The 19,478-nt window shown below is 43.5% G+C and overlaps 1 protein-coding gene across 1 annotated transcript; it reads left to right on the top strand.

Annotated features, from left to right (window-relative positions):
• The first annotated feature begins 15,798 nt into the window (after window positions 1-15,798).
• Window positions 15,799-16,776, top strand: LOC147460577 (uncharacterized). Its single transcript, XM_086498956.1, has one exon. The coding sequence runs from the start codon at window positions 15,867-15,869 to the stop codon at window positions 16,371-16,373; it is 507 nt and encodes a 168-aa protein (XP_086355082.1). The 5' UTR covers window positions 15,799-15,866; the 3' UTR covers window positions 16,374-16,776.
• Window positions 16,777-19,478: the final 2,702 nt, after the last annotated feature.

Below are 19,478 nucleotides of genomic sequence, written 5' to 3'. Positions count from 1 at the left end.
TCGGAGTCGGTCGGGGCATGCCTTCGGCGCATTTTCTCTTTTTGTTGCTGGCGGCGCGTGCTTTGGATCCTTCTTCTTTATTCGTCGATGTTGTAGTCGTTTTTTCTCCTTTGTATTTGTGGTGCGGTGCGTATATGTGTGCGTGTGTATGTATTCGTGCATGAGGGCGGGTGTGTGTGTATGTATATGTATGTGTGTGCACGAAAAATGTGCGTGGGAAGGGGCTTTATATATAATATATATATATATATATTGTTTTTTTTGTGTTTTTTTTCGTTGAAGGCGGACGGCCGGCTGCTGCTTTTTACTGCGCAAGGCGGATGCGGGGGGGAATGAGGGTGGGGGTAGAGAGAGAGTGTGAGTGTGTGTGCGGTGTGTGTGTGTGTGTGTGCGTATGGTGTGTGTGTGTATGTGTGTGTGTGTGTGTGTGTGTGTGTGTGTATTGATGGTACTGCTGCGGTGCGTGAGGGTGGTCCTGCGGACTGAGCGCACAGCACCGAAGGGGAGAGGGGGGGTGATTGTGTGTGTATGGTCAGAGAGAGAGAGAGAGAGAGGGTGGTCGTATTGCCGTTGTCCGTGAGAAATGGAGAGAGAGAGAGGATTTCTGTGTGCGTGGTCTGAGCGCTCGAGTAGGAGGGAGAGGGTGTTGTCCGCGCTGGGCTGAGAGAGAGAGATTGTGAGGGAGAGAGAGGGGTGAGGTGTGTGGATAAGAGAGAGAGAGAGAGAGAGAGAGAGAGAGAGAGAGAGAGTGAGGGAATAGAGGGAGGAGGGCCGTGCCTTGTGGGCCGCCGGACAAGGAAGTGAAGGAGGGAGGGGGGGGGGGGGGGGGGGGGTAGGGGAGATGCGTGGATGAGAGAGAGAGGAGGGGTTCTATTGTCTTGCATGGGAGCTTGAGGACGAGGGGAGGGAAACAAGTCAATTGGTGGGATGGAGGGAATATATCAACGGGCCAAGAGGGGGCGGAATGAGGCCGAGGGGAGGGTGAGGCGAGCGGGTGGGGAAGAGGGAGGAGGGAGGAGGGGTCGGGGATGGGAATATTAGCGGGCCAAGGGGGGGTAATGAGAGTGGGGGGGGGGGGGGGGGGGGGAATGTAAAGGGTGAGTGTAGGAATACGGAGAGTGGAGAGGGGGGGGGGGGGGGGGGGGGGGGGTTCCCATGCGGCTCACACCGAGGGAGCACGAGAGAGGGGTCGGGGGGTTTTTTCTTCAAATCTTCCGCCTGGCCCGGGGGGGGGGGGGGTAATGAGACTGGGGGTAAATTGGAAGAGAGGATATTAGGAGGGGGGGGTATGTAGGGAGAATGAGAGAGAGAGAGAGAGAGAGAGAGAGAGAGAGAGAGAGAGAGAGAGAGAGAGAGAGAGAGAGAGAGAGAGAGGAGAGAGAGAGAGAGAGAGAGGGTGTTATTTATCCAATGCCCATCGGGCGGGAGGGGGGGGGGGGGGGGGGGAATAAGCTCCGGGGGGGTACTGAGAGTGGGGGGGGAAAATGAGCTTTTTTTCTTTGATTTTCGAAACTCGGCTATCACCGCTTAACTGCTTCAAATACCTCATGGATTATGCAAGCTTCGATTTTGCTCACTGCTTCAATTATCAAGACTCAGTTACTACCAATTATCCTCTAACTTCCTGCTTTGTGTTTTTTGCACTGCCTTATCTGCCTTTTTCAAGCCGCGCTCCAACTCTTGCCGAGCTCTGACTCTCTTTCTCTTGAGTACCTTATCTTGCCTGGCTCCGTTACCTTCTTCTTCTCCTTCCTCGCTTCACCTCATGCGCCGACAAAGAGAGAGGAAGAGAAATCTTCTTTACTTGTCCAACACGAGAAGGAAAGTCGAGCCTTTGCTAGTGAAGGACAAGAGCGAGAAAGAGAGAGTGATTTGTCTTTGTTTCCCTTGCTTCATGCCCTAGCTCTTCCTCCTCGTTCCCTTTTGTTAGCCGCGCTTCCTTACTGTGGATGAGAGGGAGAAAGCGAGAGCCTCCGAGATTTCCTCCTTCGAACCCTCCTTGCCTTTGCTTCTCTTTCCCTTATTCTCGACATCTACTTCTTTGGGCTTCTCTTGCCGAGAATGAGAGCGAGAGAGCTCCTTGTCCAAGCTCGGGATACAGAGAGTGAGCACCTTCTCAAAGCTTGAAGCTCCTGTCTTCTCACATTCTTCTCCAAAATCCCCTTGCTCGTATTCAAAAAATCTCCCCTATTTTAAGCCCTTTCCTCCCTTAGCAACGACGGCGCCGTAGTTGCGAGGGAAGCATAAAAACTACCTCTATGACGTGGCAGTGATGGATTTCGGACCTGCACGGTTTTCATCAGAAGCAGCCTCAAACGGAGCGCCCTGGCTTGCTAAGCGGTTCCCGTCTCTTGGCCATCCTCAGCCGACCCCTTCCCAGCCCTTTAGGAGCTCGTCTCTCGCTGCCTAAGCCGCCGCTTGCTGTTCACTGCTAATTGCTTGCCATGAGTTTTCTTCTTTCACACACAAAAGCCCTTATTAAAACACCTTTAGGCAGCCATTTAATTCATGTGGGCGGCCTTTAGATTATGGCCCTTGGGCACTACACTTGATTTACCTTTCGAGCCGGCCACGGCCTCGAGCCCCAGTCATGGCAATGCCAAGCACAACATATGGTATACGTTTCGACCAACTTAGTGCCGCTAAGCACGACGTTTACTCTCAATAGCTCTCAGCTAACAATATCATCGTGAATTTACTTGTCCGTAACAAGGTCTCGAATAGTGCCACAGGCCCCCAAGATGGAAGTATAAGTGATTGCATCTGGTAAAAGACATTTCCTTTTCACTCGATTATTTATTACTTATATCAGCTTCTCAGATAATGCCAAAATTATCCGGCTCAGTAGTGCTCGTAACTGACACCGGACTCTGCCTGCCAAGCCGTAGACTTCTCAAACTGCATAGAACACATACAAACCGTGCTGAGGAGGCCAAAATTCCTAGATGGCACCCCGACCGAGCCGACCGGACTTCTGCGGATCCGGCCCCCGGTGGATCTTTAACGGCCAATAACTTGGCAACCGGAGCTCCGATCGCTGATATGAAAAGACCGACGCACTCCACAAAGTAAGCACTTCAGACCCGTGCATTCACTTCATTTCTATCCCCTCAGCTACAGTTGCCCAATCCGGTACAGATTTGCAATCGACTCAAACTTCAATATGCCATAATTTCTTCACCGTAGCTTCAATCGACAAGCCGTAAAGACAGGCTGGTAGAGCACTTCAAGCACTACAGTTCTAGATCATAAACTCCCATCTGTTCTCACCTCAAGCCTAATCATTTTTGGCATCATTAATGCATATGTTGGCGCTTTTAAGCCGTTTCTAGCATACATTAATCATTAAACTTGGCCTGTTAACAAGCCCTCATCACTGACCATTAATCAAGTAGGCTTTCAATAAGCTCGATCTGCATATTCTTGGCATATTTCTTAGCATGGGAGTGGAGCTGCATGATATCGACCCCCTCTAAACCTGCACAGCCTCCGGTCTGTGCCAATAGCACTTCAATCTGCATCTGCTACAAGTACCTTAAGCTCTTCCCATCATCAGACTCACATAACTGGTAAATATATGAAAAATGGAATAAGGCTTATACCCTATCATCAATGTTCTAGCTTAATCATTAGGTAGTTGTCCATAAAAAATCTTTGAACTGTATCTGTCGTATCTTCAAAGCATTCAATCATGGATAACTTGTTTAGTGAACCCCGCTAGACTCAAGTGCTCCAGTTAATGATACACACGGCCTGATCGTTAAGCTCTCTTCAAGGAACCCTATCAAGCTCAAGTATGCCTTACTCTATCTCCACATGGAATGGCTGTCAAGTCCTTTACCTCAAGTTTTGGTAGCAGAACCAACTCAAAATATGTGAAGATACTTTATCAATTATTCAAAGAAATCAACTGGAAGCCAACCATGTAATCTTATTGAACGCATAACCAAACACTCTTCTGACTTAACATAATCTAGAAAACAAAACCTTGTACCATGCAGTCTGCTACATCAGGCATCTGGTATCCTCTGCATCTGCAACTTGCACTTTAGTAACCCCCAATATCAAATGGGATAATAAGAAATTGCCCAAATACTGGAGCAACATAACATCTACATGAGCATACATTTCCTGTATCAATCAACATCAAGAATTTCTGGTGCAGATAAGCTACCCCTGGTTCAAATAGCACACAATTACTATGCATACTGATCAGTATCCATCCATATTGAATCTGCTTATGAATATCCTTAGAATCTCCTGGATCAAACACCATCGAGATCACATAGCATTGATGGGCTCCGCAATATACTAGAGCTTCACCTGAAGCATAGTGTAGCACCCATAGACTGTAAACTGTTGGCAACTTAAGCTCGTTACCAGAAAGCATTAAAGAAACTTGACTCCCTTTTACTGGCAGCCAAGACATCACTGACATAAGCATCAATAGGAATAACATCCAAATCCAGCTACATTTGGCACATTTCCCAAGGAAATGAAAAACCCTGTGCACCTTTTGCAGTACCAAGGATGATTTAGCATCATCACCCCCTCTAGCTTCATAGCCATCACGAAAAACCTTGGGAGTCTCTCGACCTGTATCATCAGACGAATTTTCACCTGTTAGGATTTCAACTTGATCATGAAAAAAAGCTTCATCCTGTAGATCTTCATCCATAATATTCTCGAGAAAATCACCCTTGGAAGTCTCAACATTAATCAAAACTGTAGGAGTTATCTCCTCATGCAACCCATGTACAAGCATAGATGCAAAATCCCAGTTTATAATCTGTTCACAATCAACATGTTCTGAGAAATCTTCATACTCATCCATATCATCCTCTGCTTCCTCATCTGCACTTAGCAATACATTATAGAACTGTAAAGGCTCATCTGGCACCCCCTCTGAAGAGGTATGCGCATCAGAAAGCTCTTCTATACTGCCATAAACATCTCCTTCAAATCTAGACAAAAATTCACCGATTATAGCATCCTCTTCTATGACAGCAACATCTGCAAGCATATTGTTAGTAGCAATCATAGGTTCATTGACATCCTTAGGCTCATCTTGTGCTGGGTCCACAATCTTGGTCACTTCATCAGCTACTGTGTATATAATAGCTTTGTTTATGCACTCATCTGCAACAAACATGTTTTCCTGCTCGGCTATAGTGCAAATAGTTTCAGTAATATCCTGTAGAAGCTCATCTGCTTGATGAACTCTTTCAGAATAACCCATGTCAAGGTCAACAACTTGCGAACCACTTGCTGTACAGTCTATGTCTTCACTGGAACCATTATTAGAGGTAGTGTCCATGCAAGCAATCTTTGAAAAAAAATCATATAAATCTGTTCCAGCATTAAATTCATTGTTTACCTTTTCTTCATTGCTCAAATTAAGCTCCTTTGAAACTGAATCTACTACTTCCAGCTTAGCATTTCTCTTTGGCTTTACTTCTTGCAGAAATATGCTCCCAGAATTCATCATAGTTGAGGATCTACATCTGATCCCCTTCACCTTTACTGAAGACAACCTTATTTTGTTCAATAATCTCCTTTATTTCCCAATCTAGAATCCTTGAGCTTTCGTAAATAAATTCCTCTGCAAAATACTCCCACCGTGTGGGATATTCTTCTGCCAGTTCTTGAATCTGCTTTTTAAAATCCGAGTTTACAACCTCCTCAAAAGCTGCAATCATCCGATCTTTTGGAACATTTTGGCTCTTCATCTCAGCTTTGTAACATGCAATAAAATCTTATGGATCATATCCCTAAAAAATATAATACTGCTCCCGAACAGCATAAAGTGCTAGCTCTACATCATCTTCAATCTGCTTTTTTATATGCATGGCTTTTTGCTTCTTGTACATACCCCTGAACCAATTCCATCATTTTTGGCAAATCTGTAACTGCCAGATTTTTATCAAATCCATTGGCACTGAAATCTTCAATAAACTGGTTTAACTATTCTGGCATCTCCATCTTTACCTCCCACCCCGGTTTGTTTCGCGTCGGGTTCACCAAAGATGTCGGGGGATATGTGTTCGCTACGTGATCCGGGCAGGCGCCGAGCCTCTGGTTGTGAGAGGTGTGAAAGAGAGAGAACAAGAACAACAGATGCAACTGACTCTGGCAATCACAACAATCATCAATTAATTGATTAATGCGTTGAGTACAACTTAATCCTTAGCCAAGGCGGACTGTTAACAGCACGGGCACTTGGATCATCTTCTAACTAGGAGTTTAAGCTCCCACTTTACACGATTAACCGGGCCGTTAATGACACCGGGGCTTAATAAGCTATTCAATAAATCTTCAAAATGATGACGGTGATGGAAATTTTTCTCTGCCGCTTTAACTGCTTCAAATACCTCATGGATTCTGCAAGCTTTGATTCTGCTCACTGCTTCAATTATCAAGATTCAGTTACTACCAATTATCCTGTAACTTCCTGCTTTGTGTTTTTTTCACTGCCTTATCCTCCTTTGGCAAGCCACGCTCCAACTCTTGCCGAGCTCTGACTCTCTTTTTCTTGAGTACCTTATCTTGCCGGGCTCCATTACCTTCTTCTTCTCCTTCCTCGCTTCACCTCATGCACCGACAAAGAGAGATGAAGAGAATTCTTCTTTGCTTGTCCAACACGAGAGGGACAATCAAGCCTTTGCTAGCGAAGGACAAGAGCGAGAAAGAGAGAGAGATTTGTCTTTGTTTCCCTTGCTTCATGCCCTAGCTCTTCCTCGTCGTTCCCTTTTGTTAGTCGCGCTTCCTTACCATGGATGAGAGAGAGAAAGCGAGAGCCTCCGAGATTTCCTCCTTTGAACCGTCCTTGCCTTTGCTTCTCTTTCCCTTATTCTCAACTTCTACTTCTTTGAGCTTCGCTTGCCGAGAACGAGAGTGAGAGAGCTCCTTGTCCAAGCTCGGGATACAGAGAGTGAGCACCTTCTCAAAGCTTGAATCTCCTGTCTTCTCACGTTCTTCTCCAAAATCCCCTTGCTCGCATTCAAAAAATCTCCCCTATTTTAAGCCCTTTCCTCCCTTAGCAACGACGGCGTCGTCGTTGCAAGGGAAGCATAAAAACTGCCTCTATGATGTGGCAGTGATGGATTTCGGACCTGCACGGTTTTTGTCAGGAGCAGCCTCGAACGAAGCGCCCTATCTTGCTAGGCGGTTCCCATCTCTTGGCCGTCCTCAGCCGACCCCTTCTCAGCCCTGTACGAGCTCGTCTCTCGCTGCCTGAGCCGCCCCTCGCTGTTCACTGCTTGCCCGTCATGATTTTTCTTCTTTCACACACAAAAGCCCTTACTAAAACACCTTTGGGCGGCCATTTAATTCATGTGGGCAGCCTTTAGATTATGGTCCTTGGGCACTACACTTGATTTACCTTTTGAGCCCCGGCCACAGCCTTGAGCCCCGGTCATGGCAATGCCAAGCACAACATATGGTATACGTTTCGACCAACTCAGTGCCGCTAAGCACGACGTTTACTCTCAACAGATCTCAGCTAACAATATCATCGTGAATTTACTTGCCCGTAACAAGGTCCTGAATAGTGCCACATGCCCCCAAGATGGAAGTATAAGTGATTGCATCTGGTAAAAGACATTTCCTTTGCACTCGGTTATTTATTTCTTGTATCAGCTTCTCAGATGATGCCAAAATTATCCAGCTCAGTAGTGCTCGCAACTGACACCGGACTCTGCCTGCCAAGCCGTAGACTTCTCAAACTGCATAGAACGCATAGACCGCATTTCGCATTATGTTTGGTCTTTACAAATATATAGTCATGCCTTTTGGCTTGACCAATGCACCAGCCACATTGAACCACTTGATGGAGAAGCTATCAAGCCTCATCAAACCTTTACTAGAGTGTTCTTTGATGATATTATCATCTACTCTAATTCACTAGACGAACATAGGCAGCACCCCTCTAGGAAATATAGCACCTCTAGGTAATATTTCAAGTTCTACTAGAGAATAAACTTTATATTAATCAAAATAAAAGTGAGTTTTTCTTACAAGAGATTCAATATTTAGGTCACATTATCTCTCAAGATGGCATCCAAATGGATCAAAGCTGGAGGTAATAAAAGGATGGCCTAATCCAAGAAATCTTCATGAACTAAGAAGCTTTATGGGTATGTGGGCATACTATAGATGCTTCATAGAAAAGTTCTCACTAATAGCAGGACCATTACATGACCTAATAAAGAAAATTGTTAAGTATACATGGTCTACCAAGGAGAACAATGCTTTCAAAAAGCTTAAAGTAAAGCTTATCTCTCAACTTCTCTTACACTATCGGATCTCTCAAATCCATTTGAGGTCCAATGTGACGCTTGTGGTGATTGCCTTGGAGCTGTTTTGCTTCAAGAAGGGCACGCCATAGACTATGAAAGTCAAAGGCTCGACCCTATTGAGCAAGCTTTAGGCATATATGAAAAGGAGGAACTCCTCGCAGTTATACATGCCTTAGACTCATGGAAGCACTACTTATTGGGGACTCCTTTCATTCTACGAGAATGGATCACCAAAGCCTTAAGTACTTCATGACGCAGACCAAGATCTCCGACAAACAAATGAGGTGGGAAAATTTTCTTTTGCAATTTCATTTTCATATTTCTCACATTACTTGATTATGCTGGCAAGCATAATCAAGTAGCCGATGCACTCTCAAGACAGTCGAGAGTGAATGCGGTTTCCATAGCAACTCACAATGATCTATCTTCTATGATAGGTCATGTATGCTATTGATCCCGATCTTAAAGATGTGATTTCAGCCCTTGCACTAGGGAAGAAAGAGGAACCATTTACTTTACAAGATCGTTATCTTCTCTATGGAAATAGACTATGCGTTACTAATTCACTACATGAGAAAGTAATGTATGAATCTCATGCTCCTCCTTATGCGGGGCATAGAGGGATTCAGTCTACTCTAAAAGGGATTGAAACATATTTCTATTGGCCTACCATAAAGGCAAACATACAAGAGTATGTTTCTAAATGTGTGGTATGCCAAAAGACGAAGTTTGATAGAGGGAAGCAACCTGGTTTGCTTCAACCTTTGCCAATCCCTAATTCACCATGGGAGAGCATATCCATGCATTTTATCTTTGGATTGCCTAAGTCTATCCATGGGAATACATGAATATGGATGATAGTAGACAAGTTCAGTAAACAAGCTCATTAATTATACCTGTCAAAAAGACTATCAAAGCTCATCAAATGGCAACCCTCTTCATTTCACAAATCTTCAAGTACCATGGCTTGCTAATGTCCATAGTGTCCGATAGTGATCCTAGAATGACGAGTATCTGGCAGGGTCTTGTTGAGAATTTAGAGACAAGGCTAAATTTCTCTTTGGCCTATCACCCGCAAATGGATGGCCAAAGTGAAATAGCAAACCTAAAAATTCTTGACCTACTAAAAGCCTATGTAACAGAAGTAGATTAAAGGTCCCAATGGGAGAAGTACTTACCCTTAGTGGAGTATGCCTAGAATAACACTGTACATACTTCCACCGGAAAAGCACCTTTCGAGGTAACTGAGAGAAGGTCCAAACGTCCCCTGCTACTTAAAGTACACGGGAAGATCTTTGTTGCAGATGAGTATAGCCGATACATACAAGAATCTTTCCAAAAGATTAAGGATGCTATCTCTATCTCACAGCAAAGGCAAAAGGCTGTTGCTGATAAGCACATAAGAGGCCAAGCCTTTAAGGAAAATGATTGGGTCTTACTTAAATTTCCCAAGGCTCGAGGACATCAAAAGTACTATGCTAAGTTAGCAAGAAGGTACAATGGTCCCTTCCAGATTGTTAGGCCAATCAATGAGATGGACTATCAACTCAAGTTGCCCAGCCATTGGCTCATAGACAATGCGTTTCATGTGAGCCTACTACATCCTTACAAAGGAGAGCCACCTCAAGCACCAACTATTGAAGACCCACCGGAGATCGAGGACCAAGAAGAGATGTGCCAACCTGGGTCCATTCTCCGACATGAAGACAAGGTATTAAGAGGCGATAAGACTATCCGATGATATCTTATTAAGTTAAAAAATTATCCTTTTGAAGATGCCAGATGGATACAAGGCATACAATTAAAGGATAAGCTAAACCTTGTCAATGCTTACAATGCTTCCCTAGAGTAAGCAAATGTACAAATGTTTAAAATGAACAAAGTTTTTTTTTTATAAGACTCTCTTTTTCTTTGTTATGCACAGTAAGTAGTATGCATGCTTAGAATCAAGTTTGCGAAGACGACGTCTCCCAAACACCAAGTAGAGCTAGCACTCTGCTATGGAAGATTGATAGGACTAATGTGAAGACATGGTTGCGGCAGCCTTAGGCTCTCAAGCGCCAAATGGATTAGTTATCCATTCTGGAACGATGTCGTAGGGTAACATAGGGATCCTCTACACGCTAGAAAAAGGACTAATGAATAGGCTTTATCTTCTCTACCCCATAGTCGAGGATGACTATGATTTCAAGAGAGAGGTAATGTCATAATAACTAATACTAATTCTCCTAAATGATTTTCTCATGTTAAACTAATCATTTAATATGGGGAAGTGCCAGGGGAGAAAAAGCTAGAATATTGGTTAAGCTGGCAGACCAGCCATAGTAGGGATCCAAAGGAGGGAAAATAGGGATCCAAAGGGGCAGGCATCTGCAAAAGAACAATGTGCAACAATGGGCTTTAAAGACCCTAAGGTTCAGCTCATTTAGACTTCCAAAATGCTAAGGTTCCAAAATTCAAAGGTTGTGTCCAATGGTCAAGCTTAGTAAATTTGGATGCTTGGTGAGTGTGCCAAAAAAGTCTTCAAGGCTCCTACACAGGAGGGGGCGAGACCTATAAGTAGGGGATGATAGAGAAACACACACACACACACACACACACACACACACACACACTCACAGGCTCCCTTTACACAAAGGGAATGAGGGACACATGTTAGCTCCCTAGGCGAATTGCCCACAAGGTGCACTCAAATCCTATTGGATGGACATGGAGGTGGACCAATGAGAATTAGGCTAGAGTAAATCTAGTTTGATTCATTTAAAAACACTTAATAAAAGAATGAATAAGAATTAAGCTCTCTAGAAGACTATTGGACAGTCTCCCAAGGGGTCCAATGAGCATTCAACAGCCCAATGGCTTGCCTGATTCCTATTGGCTAGGAGACAAAGGGGTCCAATGAGAGTTTAGTTGCATTAATTAATCACCTAAGTCTCTCACAAAAGGGGAAAGCCTGGGACAAATGTCAGAAGGCTATCACTTATGCTTCTTAAATCCTATTGGCTAAGCTTGGAGAGGTCCAATGAGGTGCCAACAAGAGGATTTAGCAAGAGGGGTTGACTGAGAGAGAGAGAGAGAGGGGGCTGATTTTTCAAAGGCAATATTTCACACACACTCACACTAGCTCATGTGTGAAGCAAGAAGACTCTCTCTCTCTCTCCTTCTCAAGCTTTAATGGAAAGCTTATCACCTACTCCAAGATTGTGAGAAGGGAGGCCTACATCAACAACTCTTGGCGTTGTGATGCAAATCCAACCAAGAGCCAAGCTTCAATGCATGCTCATCTCCTCTAACATGCTAATTAATAAGATATGCTATGCTAATATAAGTGATTATGTGAAGAGATGTACATCTTTCTCATAAGACTACTCCTTCTTCCTCTCAATCTACTCTCATACCCCGCTAACTTTCACCATCTTCGAAGGTGTGTGAGGTCTTGGGTCTGAGACCGTGAGGGAATTGATGTTGTGTTTTATAAGTGTTTTGTCTAGTGCTTGAAGCTTCCATCTTCATTGCAATAGCTAGTTATTGAAGGAACAAAAAGAATTGTATTGTAAAATGTCTCCCTTGATGGGGGAAACCTATAATACAAAGCTTTTGGAGGGGGGACCGGCTCCATGAAAATCTAGTCCTTAACTGTTTTCAATAGATTAATTTATCTCTCTTTTGAAGTATTGTTCATGCTTATATAACTAGGTGTTATGCTTTTTGTTGCTCTCTCCAGCCAAGCACTCTTGCTATGCTCATTAGGAATTATTCTAATGAGATGCTCACTATGTTCATGCTATTTTCCGCTACACATAAGTTACTAGGCCATTAATGTTACATGCATAGAAAGAAGCTCTGATGGACAAAACACTCCACGCACAAACGTTGCCAAGAGCAAGCATGGCAGCTGGCTAGCAGGGGAGGGTTTTCGTAAACGCATTTCATTATATGATGCATGTACAATTGACCTAGCAAATTCCATCTCACAGAGCACAAAGGCCATTTCATACAGCCATGGAAAACACATTGGGAAGGGTCTATCGATACAGAAGCTTGCAGAACGCCATGAAAAACGTCCCAGTCAAGTAATAAGAGCAGTGAACGAGGCTACCGAGGGTACTCCAATGTATAAACAACCGCCTCCATTGATAAGAGATAAGGAGACATCAAGGCAAAAACACAAGACAAATGAAGTTATCAATGTGGAAGATGATGCATCGCATAGGCCTGAGTACAACTCGGTCACCAAAGATCTCAAGAAGTGTGGAAGACATCGTAAAATCAACTTTGCACAAGAAAGGATATCGCAAACCCCAAAACAAAGTATAGGTTCAGGTGGGCAATATGTAGTGGAACACAAGGTCAATGAGGCAATGTAGGCCATACGACGAACTCCACAAGGTAGTAGAGTCACATGTAGGGGAAATCCAAGAGGAGGACGAAGGTGTGGAAGCAGTATTGCAGGTTCAAGCCTTGGTATACCGGCCCCATCTTTTCAAGGAGATCGAAAGCATCCGAATGGTGTGGTGTGCCAGTGATTTTGGTTTTTTCTGGATCATGTCTTGCATTGCCACATAGTAGACCAGAACATTGAGCCCCAGCCTCATCATCCACCACACATTTGGCTCGTGCAAGTGGGCACCAACCTATCTGAGGATGAGCTGCAAATATTTCATGAAGGGGGGTATCAAGTGGAGTTCCGGAAAGAAGGAATCTCTACTTTGATTCCGGTTGTTTCTACACAAAATACAACCAATTCCCCTTTCAAGTCAAAAGATACATCCACTCCTCAAGGCAGTGCATGAGCCACAGTGCGAGATGGTGTGCATGTATGGTAGCGGACTCCCTTTTCCGTGAACGTTGCTCGCAGGATCAGTCTAGCGCTAGTGCTGAGAGCTAAGGTCATAGAAGAGATATCTGCGGAAGAAGGTGTTCATGAGGTCTTCAAAGTAGAGACCAAAGGTGAAGATAGTCATGTCAGGTTGTATAATGTTTGTATTTTCAACCAACCATCTTGCACATGTCGAGACTTCATGGAACGGATGACAAAGCAAAAACCATATCTTGCATGTAAACATTTGTATTTTATTTATTTGCGTGTGCTAGGGTTAAGCCAAAATGAGAACATGTTTATCCATCAACCAATTTTGGCAGTTGCTCATATATTCAGGGCACTGAGCTGAGGTAGGACCTATCAAGGTATGGATGCATAGCATTTGGCATTTCCAATTTTTTGTATGTCAGTTCACAAAATGGACAATACTATCAGGTGCTAATTTTATCTTATGATGGCCACATATCGGTGCATTGTGTTGAAATTTTTTTCAAACAATTTTCAAATTTGGAAGGTGGTTATTTATATGTCACATTGTGAATAAAGCAATAATTTAATATTCCCACAATTGCTATAAATTGGTATTGCTTGTATTATTTTTGTGAAACCGTTCATCACTAGCTACCGTGGTGCACTTCTCTTTGTTTTCACGATGATCGACGATCTTGAGAATAGAATCAAGTCTGTGTGCGATGCCATGGAATCCATTCCCAATGGAGAGGCATTGTATGGAGCCGAATGGTTTAAGGAGGCTCTGAAGTCAACAATCAATGTGTATTGCCTCTATCATTGCCGCACAGACCTCAATATGCGGTCCTTGCTCAGCTTGAACGAGAAGGGACAATTCGCTTTCTCTTGTTGGAAGAAGATTGGGCTCATCACAGAGGAGGATAAGGAGCAAATGACGCAGTAGCTAGGCAACGTGAATCTTCTTTTTCCACTTGAGGGCAGCACTACTGTGACTCCCGGGCCTTCCAGAAGATAAACGCTTCTTGCCTATGTAATGCAAGTGCAATAAAATGTAACCTTTTTATGATTAATTAATGGATGTTCTTCTTTCAAGTACCCTTGTCTTTGTTGTTTTTGAGACAAATTAAAAGGTGGCATATCTTTGTCTATGTCTCAACCTCCCTATTACCTCATTGCCTATCTCTACCTCTCTCTCTCTCTCTCTCTCTCTCTCTCTCTCTCTCTCTCTCTCTCTCTCTCTCTCTCTCTCTCTCTCTCTGTCTCTCTCTCTCTCTCTCAGTCTGAGAGAGAGAGAGAGAGAGAAGAAAAAGGAGTGGAGACTAGCAAAATTGCGCAAGAGAGATAGAGAAGGAGGAAGAGAGATTTTTTTTAGGAATCTGCTCGCCTGATTCTTGAAAAGAGCTCACCAAAAATTCCTCGCCTATAAATATCCCCCTCTTGCACGCAATGACCCCACCGTTCCCTTGCCATCATGACTGCCAGTTTCTCTCTCTCTCTCTCTCTCTCTCTCTCTCTCTCTCTCTCTCTCTCTCTCTCTCTCCGCATGACATATCTGCCTCTCTCCATATTTGCCCTCACATATCGCATATCAAATCTACCACCCCATCCTGTATCGCATTCAAACTTCACCTTCTCGACAATCAGTGGAGACAAGCCGAGCCAAGCCAAACTGAGGCACACACAACAGCTCTAGCCTCAGGATGCATCTCACAGAATAAACAAAGGCATTGCTCTCTCTCTCTCTCTCTCTCTCTCTCTCTCTCTCTCTCTCTCTCTCTCTCTCTCTCTCTCTCTCTTTGTGTGTGTGTGTGCGCGCTCGCTCTCAGACATTGTGTACCTTCTTTGGTCCACAACCATGCAACTAGCATGATATCCGTCCGTGCCCTTCCTCACGATGCTCTTCTTCACACTCTGTCACAATGTCAATCTCACTCGACCTTCGCCTCCTAGATTGTACAACAGAGAGAAAAAATATATGTCTCTTCATATCTCACTCTGCTCCATGTGGGAGCTGCTAACCTTTTCCCTAAAATGCATGCACGAACGCACAGAGAGGGATCCATCTCGGCTCCACCATATGATGTACATCCTGTCGTCGCACAACTTGGCTTTCATTGTTGTGCCTGCCTTGGATTATGAAATAGACACAAAGAATGTACACCCTAGCTGAGAGAGAGAGAGAGAGAGAGAGAGAGAGAGAGAGAGAGAGATCCACTTGCGCACATGCAGCAGTGAGAGCCTCTTTCCTATCCATGCTGCAGATCTCTAGTAGCGCACGCCTGAGAGAGAGAGAGAGAGAGAGAGAGAGAGAGAGAGAGAGAGAGAGAGAGAGAGAGAGAGAGAGTCTGCTCGCCCCCTTGCCCTACCTGCACACTACTGGCCTCCCCTGTCCTGGTTGCGTATATTGCTCGTCCTCCTCCCTTGTTCGCACACTACCGAGCCACACCTTGTTATCTTTTACCATGCCCACCCTTGGGAAATATATATCTCTCTCTCCCTCCTCCACGTCTCGCTGGCACCTTTTTTTGTTTCAAACCAAATTGAGCATCATTGCAGATTCCTTAGAAAGAAACTGTGCAACCACGTGCCAGCTCCTCTCGTTTTCCTTTTGAAGCTTTGCGAGCATCTTTTGAGATTCTCCTTAATTCACCTCCTTCCCAAAATTGGCAGGACCTACCCACTTCAAATTGGCCACTTCACCGTTCGTTATCGAGCGTGCATATCGCATTTCTAAGCATTTGATTGATTCCCTGTAGTTGTGTGGTAGTGTCACCGTAATGGGAAGAAAGTGGTGCGATGGCGATGCGACTGAGAGAATGGAGAATGGCAGCAGATGCAGACATGCGAATGAGTACGGACTCTGGAAAGTAGCTCTCTTCTGTGGAATGACTTACGCAGAGGGCAAGCTGATGGAGATGGTGACAATGGAAGAACTTGAGCACGCGAGATCAAGTCCACAAGAATCTCTGACAGATCTTTGCTCTGACATGACCGTAGTTTTCGATCTCGCAAGGCCTTTCTCCTCCCCTTTGTTAGCGTTACCAGCCCTGCCATCTGACCTAGCTATGGCAGTGATGAGCTTGATTCCGTCACAGTTAGAAGAGGAGATGGCCAAAGCCCTCTTTTCATGCTTCAATCTGAAAAAGTTTGAGATGATGATGCTGATGTTGCAACAGTCCTGGGAGTTTGGCGGGAAGCAATTGGAAAAGAAAGACAAGCACAGGAATTTTGCTAGGGCAAATGCAGAGACAGAGATGGTGCTCTTGGAACAAGTAAAGATGTAAGTAGAACATTCATGGTACTTCTCTTTTCTTTAGGCGGCAGGACGGGTGTCTTCCTGCGAGCTCACTTGCAAAATTGGTTGGAAGCTTTGATGATTTTAGGCTCTGTGGCAGTAGAGTTGCATGTGTCTCAGCATGATGGTGACAAGTCATGAATGTGTGAGTAGTTTTTGTAGCATATTGCGATGAACACTTACTGCAACAAGTTCTCCATAACAAGTTCTAGTGCATCTTTTCGTGTTCACGAGTTGTCTTGCTCAATGGCCACAATGCCGAACTTTTCTTCCATTGAAGAAAGCAAGGTTTTTTTTCTCCCTTTCATGCACACCTTTGTCACAAATCAGCATTGGGAGCTTTATTTCATAGAAAGAAATGCACTGCGCATGAAAAAGGATCCTTTGAGCAAGAGGATTTTGTGTATAGCTCAATTTGAAGAGTCCACTACTAGAGGTTGAGCCTCAGCAGGTAATTTAGAGTGTTTTATTTGAAGTGATGTGGCAATTACGTACATATCAAACCATTATGGTGCCTCTTATTCTTATTGAGATTTGCAGTAGTTTCAACAATGTGGGGCCTCTTTCACCATTGTTTTTCTATGTGCATGCATAGCAAGAGTTTCAAAGAAAATGGGTTGATTGTGTGAGATCTACTTCAACAAGATGTGAACCAAGATTACACTCAAAGCCAAGAGAGATCATCCGTGTTTTTGTTTGTGGGAGTGTGTGATGTGCTTCGATGCAATGGCTGAAGAGTCAAAATCATGTCCCTTATCATGTTTCCGCATGCTCATGAATGTTTCCTTAGTAGGAGGAGAAACCTCGTCTACCTTTCGCTAGCCCAAAGATGTCTACAATGCAAGTTCACATCATTCTTTCTTAGGACTATAACTTTTAGTTGTACTTTCATGAAAGGATAGTAGGCTCTATCTATGAACAGGGGCTCAAGCCTCAAGCATATGAAAATTTTTGCTTATTGAGATCATCAGTTAATATAGATCCATCTAAACTATCTAATGCAAATTTCGCTTATGAAAAATCTTAGCCATTTATTAGAATCACACCAATACTTGGGGTAACTAAGCATTGCTTCTCAAGATCTTCAAATTGGTAGTTTAATCTTTACTTGAGGCTTGTCTACATCCATTTCCGTTGTTTGGTTAGGTCAATCTGTTATTGGATCTCTGGGAAATCTTAAACTAAGATCCCATGAGAATTTGAAGATGGTGTTTGTGCAATTTGTTTGTCAATGAGTATTCACTATTCACCTGCCTACTAGGCATGGGCTACGTGCTGTGACCCTTGTTGTTAGAGCCGACTCTAGTTTGAAGATCATGATTATGGCAGTGAAAAGAGTGTGTAATCAAGTCCCATGTGTGAAGTAAGAACCATGTCATATAGGCTTTGCAATCCCTTTTTTTAATGCATAATCTAGTGAATGGTTTGAGTTGAAAGTACACACACACACACACACACACACACACACACGAATGCTACTCTCAATAATCTACCTCAACCCTTACAAGTGGTATGAGAGCCTCTGGGTGAGTAGAACTTCGTTATCACGCAATAGCTCCTAGTCACCTTCTCCTAATCACTCCTATCTCTAGTTAACTTGGTAGGACCACATACGCGTGTGCGTATACACACATACACAATGCATAATTAACTACCCTCGTCTAAGTTTAATTTAACAAATAAATAATTAGTACATGTATGTATTGTATAATCATAGCCTCATACAATAGCCATGAAGCAATCCTACTCAATCCTTCACCAATCTCCTATTTGGCATGAGCATCTTGATTGGCCCTAAATGGAAGTGTATATAGTTGCAAACCCATTCAATTTCAGTGTGTAAATTGTTTGCACTTTCATTCGCGACTAGCTTGCTTTGTACATGGCATACTTTAAAAGGACCAACCCTTGAACCCAAATCTTGAACCATTCTTCGAAGCCAACTCCGTTTTCATGCACACCTTTGTCACAAATCAGCATTGGGAGCTTTATTTCATAGAAAGAAATGCACTTCGCATGAAAAAGGATCCTTTGAGCAAGAGGATTTTGTGTATAGCTCAATTTGAAGATTCCACTACTAGAGGTTGAGCCTCAGCAGGTAATTTAGAGTGTTTTATTTGAAGTGATGTGGCAATTACGTACATATCAAACCATTATGGTGCCTCTTATTCTTATTGAGATTAGCAATAGTTTCAACAATGTGGGGCCTCTTTCACCATTGTTTTTCTATGTGCATGCATAGCAAGAGTTTCAAAGAAAATGGGTTGATTGTGTGAGATCTACTTCAACAAGATGTGAACCAAGATTACACTCAAAGCCAAGAGAGATCATCCGTGTTTTGTTTGTGGGAGTGTGTGATGTGCTTCGATGCCATGGCTGAAGAGTCAAAATCATGTCCCTTATCATGTTTCCGCATGCTCATGAATGTTTCCTTAGTAGGAGGAGAAACCTCGTCTATCTTTCGCTAGCCCAAAGATGTCTACAATGCAAGTTCACATCATTCTTTCTTAGGACTATAACTTTTAGTTGTACTTTCATGAAAGGATAGTAGGATCTATCTATGAACAAGGGCTCAAGCCTCAAGCATATGAAAATTTTTGCTTATTGAGATCATCAGTTAATATAGATCCATCTAAACTATCTACTGCAAATTTCGCTTATGAAAAATCCTAGCCATTTATTAGAATCACACCAATACTTGGGGTAACTAAGCATTGCTTCTCAAGATCTTCAAATTGGTAGTTTAATCTTTACCTGAGGCTTGTCTACATCCGTTCTCGTTGTTTGGTTAGGTCAATCTGTTATTGGATCTCTAGGAAATCTTAAACTAAGATCCCATGAGAATTTGAAGATGGTGTTCGTGCAATTTCTTTGTCAATGAGTGTTCACTATTCACTTGCCTACTAGGCATGGGCTACGTGCTGTGACCCTTGCTGTTAGAGCCGACTCTAGTTTGAAGATCATGATTATGGCAGTGAAAAGAGTGTGTAACCAAGTCCCATGTGTGAAGTAAGAACCATGTGAGTTATGCCTATAAAAGATGGCTTTGCAATCCCTTTTTTTAATGCATAATCTAGTGAATGGTTTGAGTTGA

This window comes from Adiantum capillus-veneris, chromosome 3 (assembly GCF_014529385.1).
Source record: "Adiantum capillus-veneris isolate H3 chromosome 3, ASM1452938v2, whole genome shotgun sequence".
Taxonomy (NCBI): Eukaryota; Viridiplantae; Streptophyta; class Polypodiopsida; order Polypodiales; family Pteridaceae; genus Adiantum; species Adiantum capillus-veneris.
The sequence above is the reverse complement of the archived record's forward strand: the minus strand, read 5'-3'. Positions and strand labels throughout refer to the sequence as shown.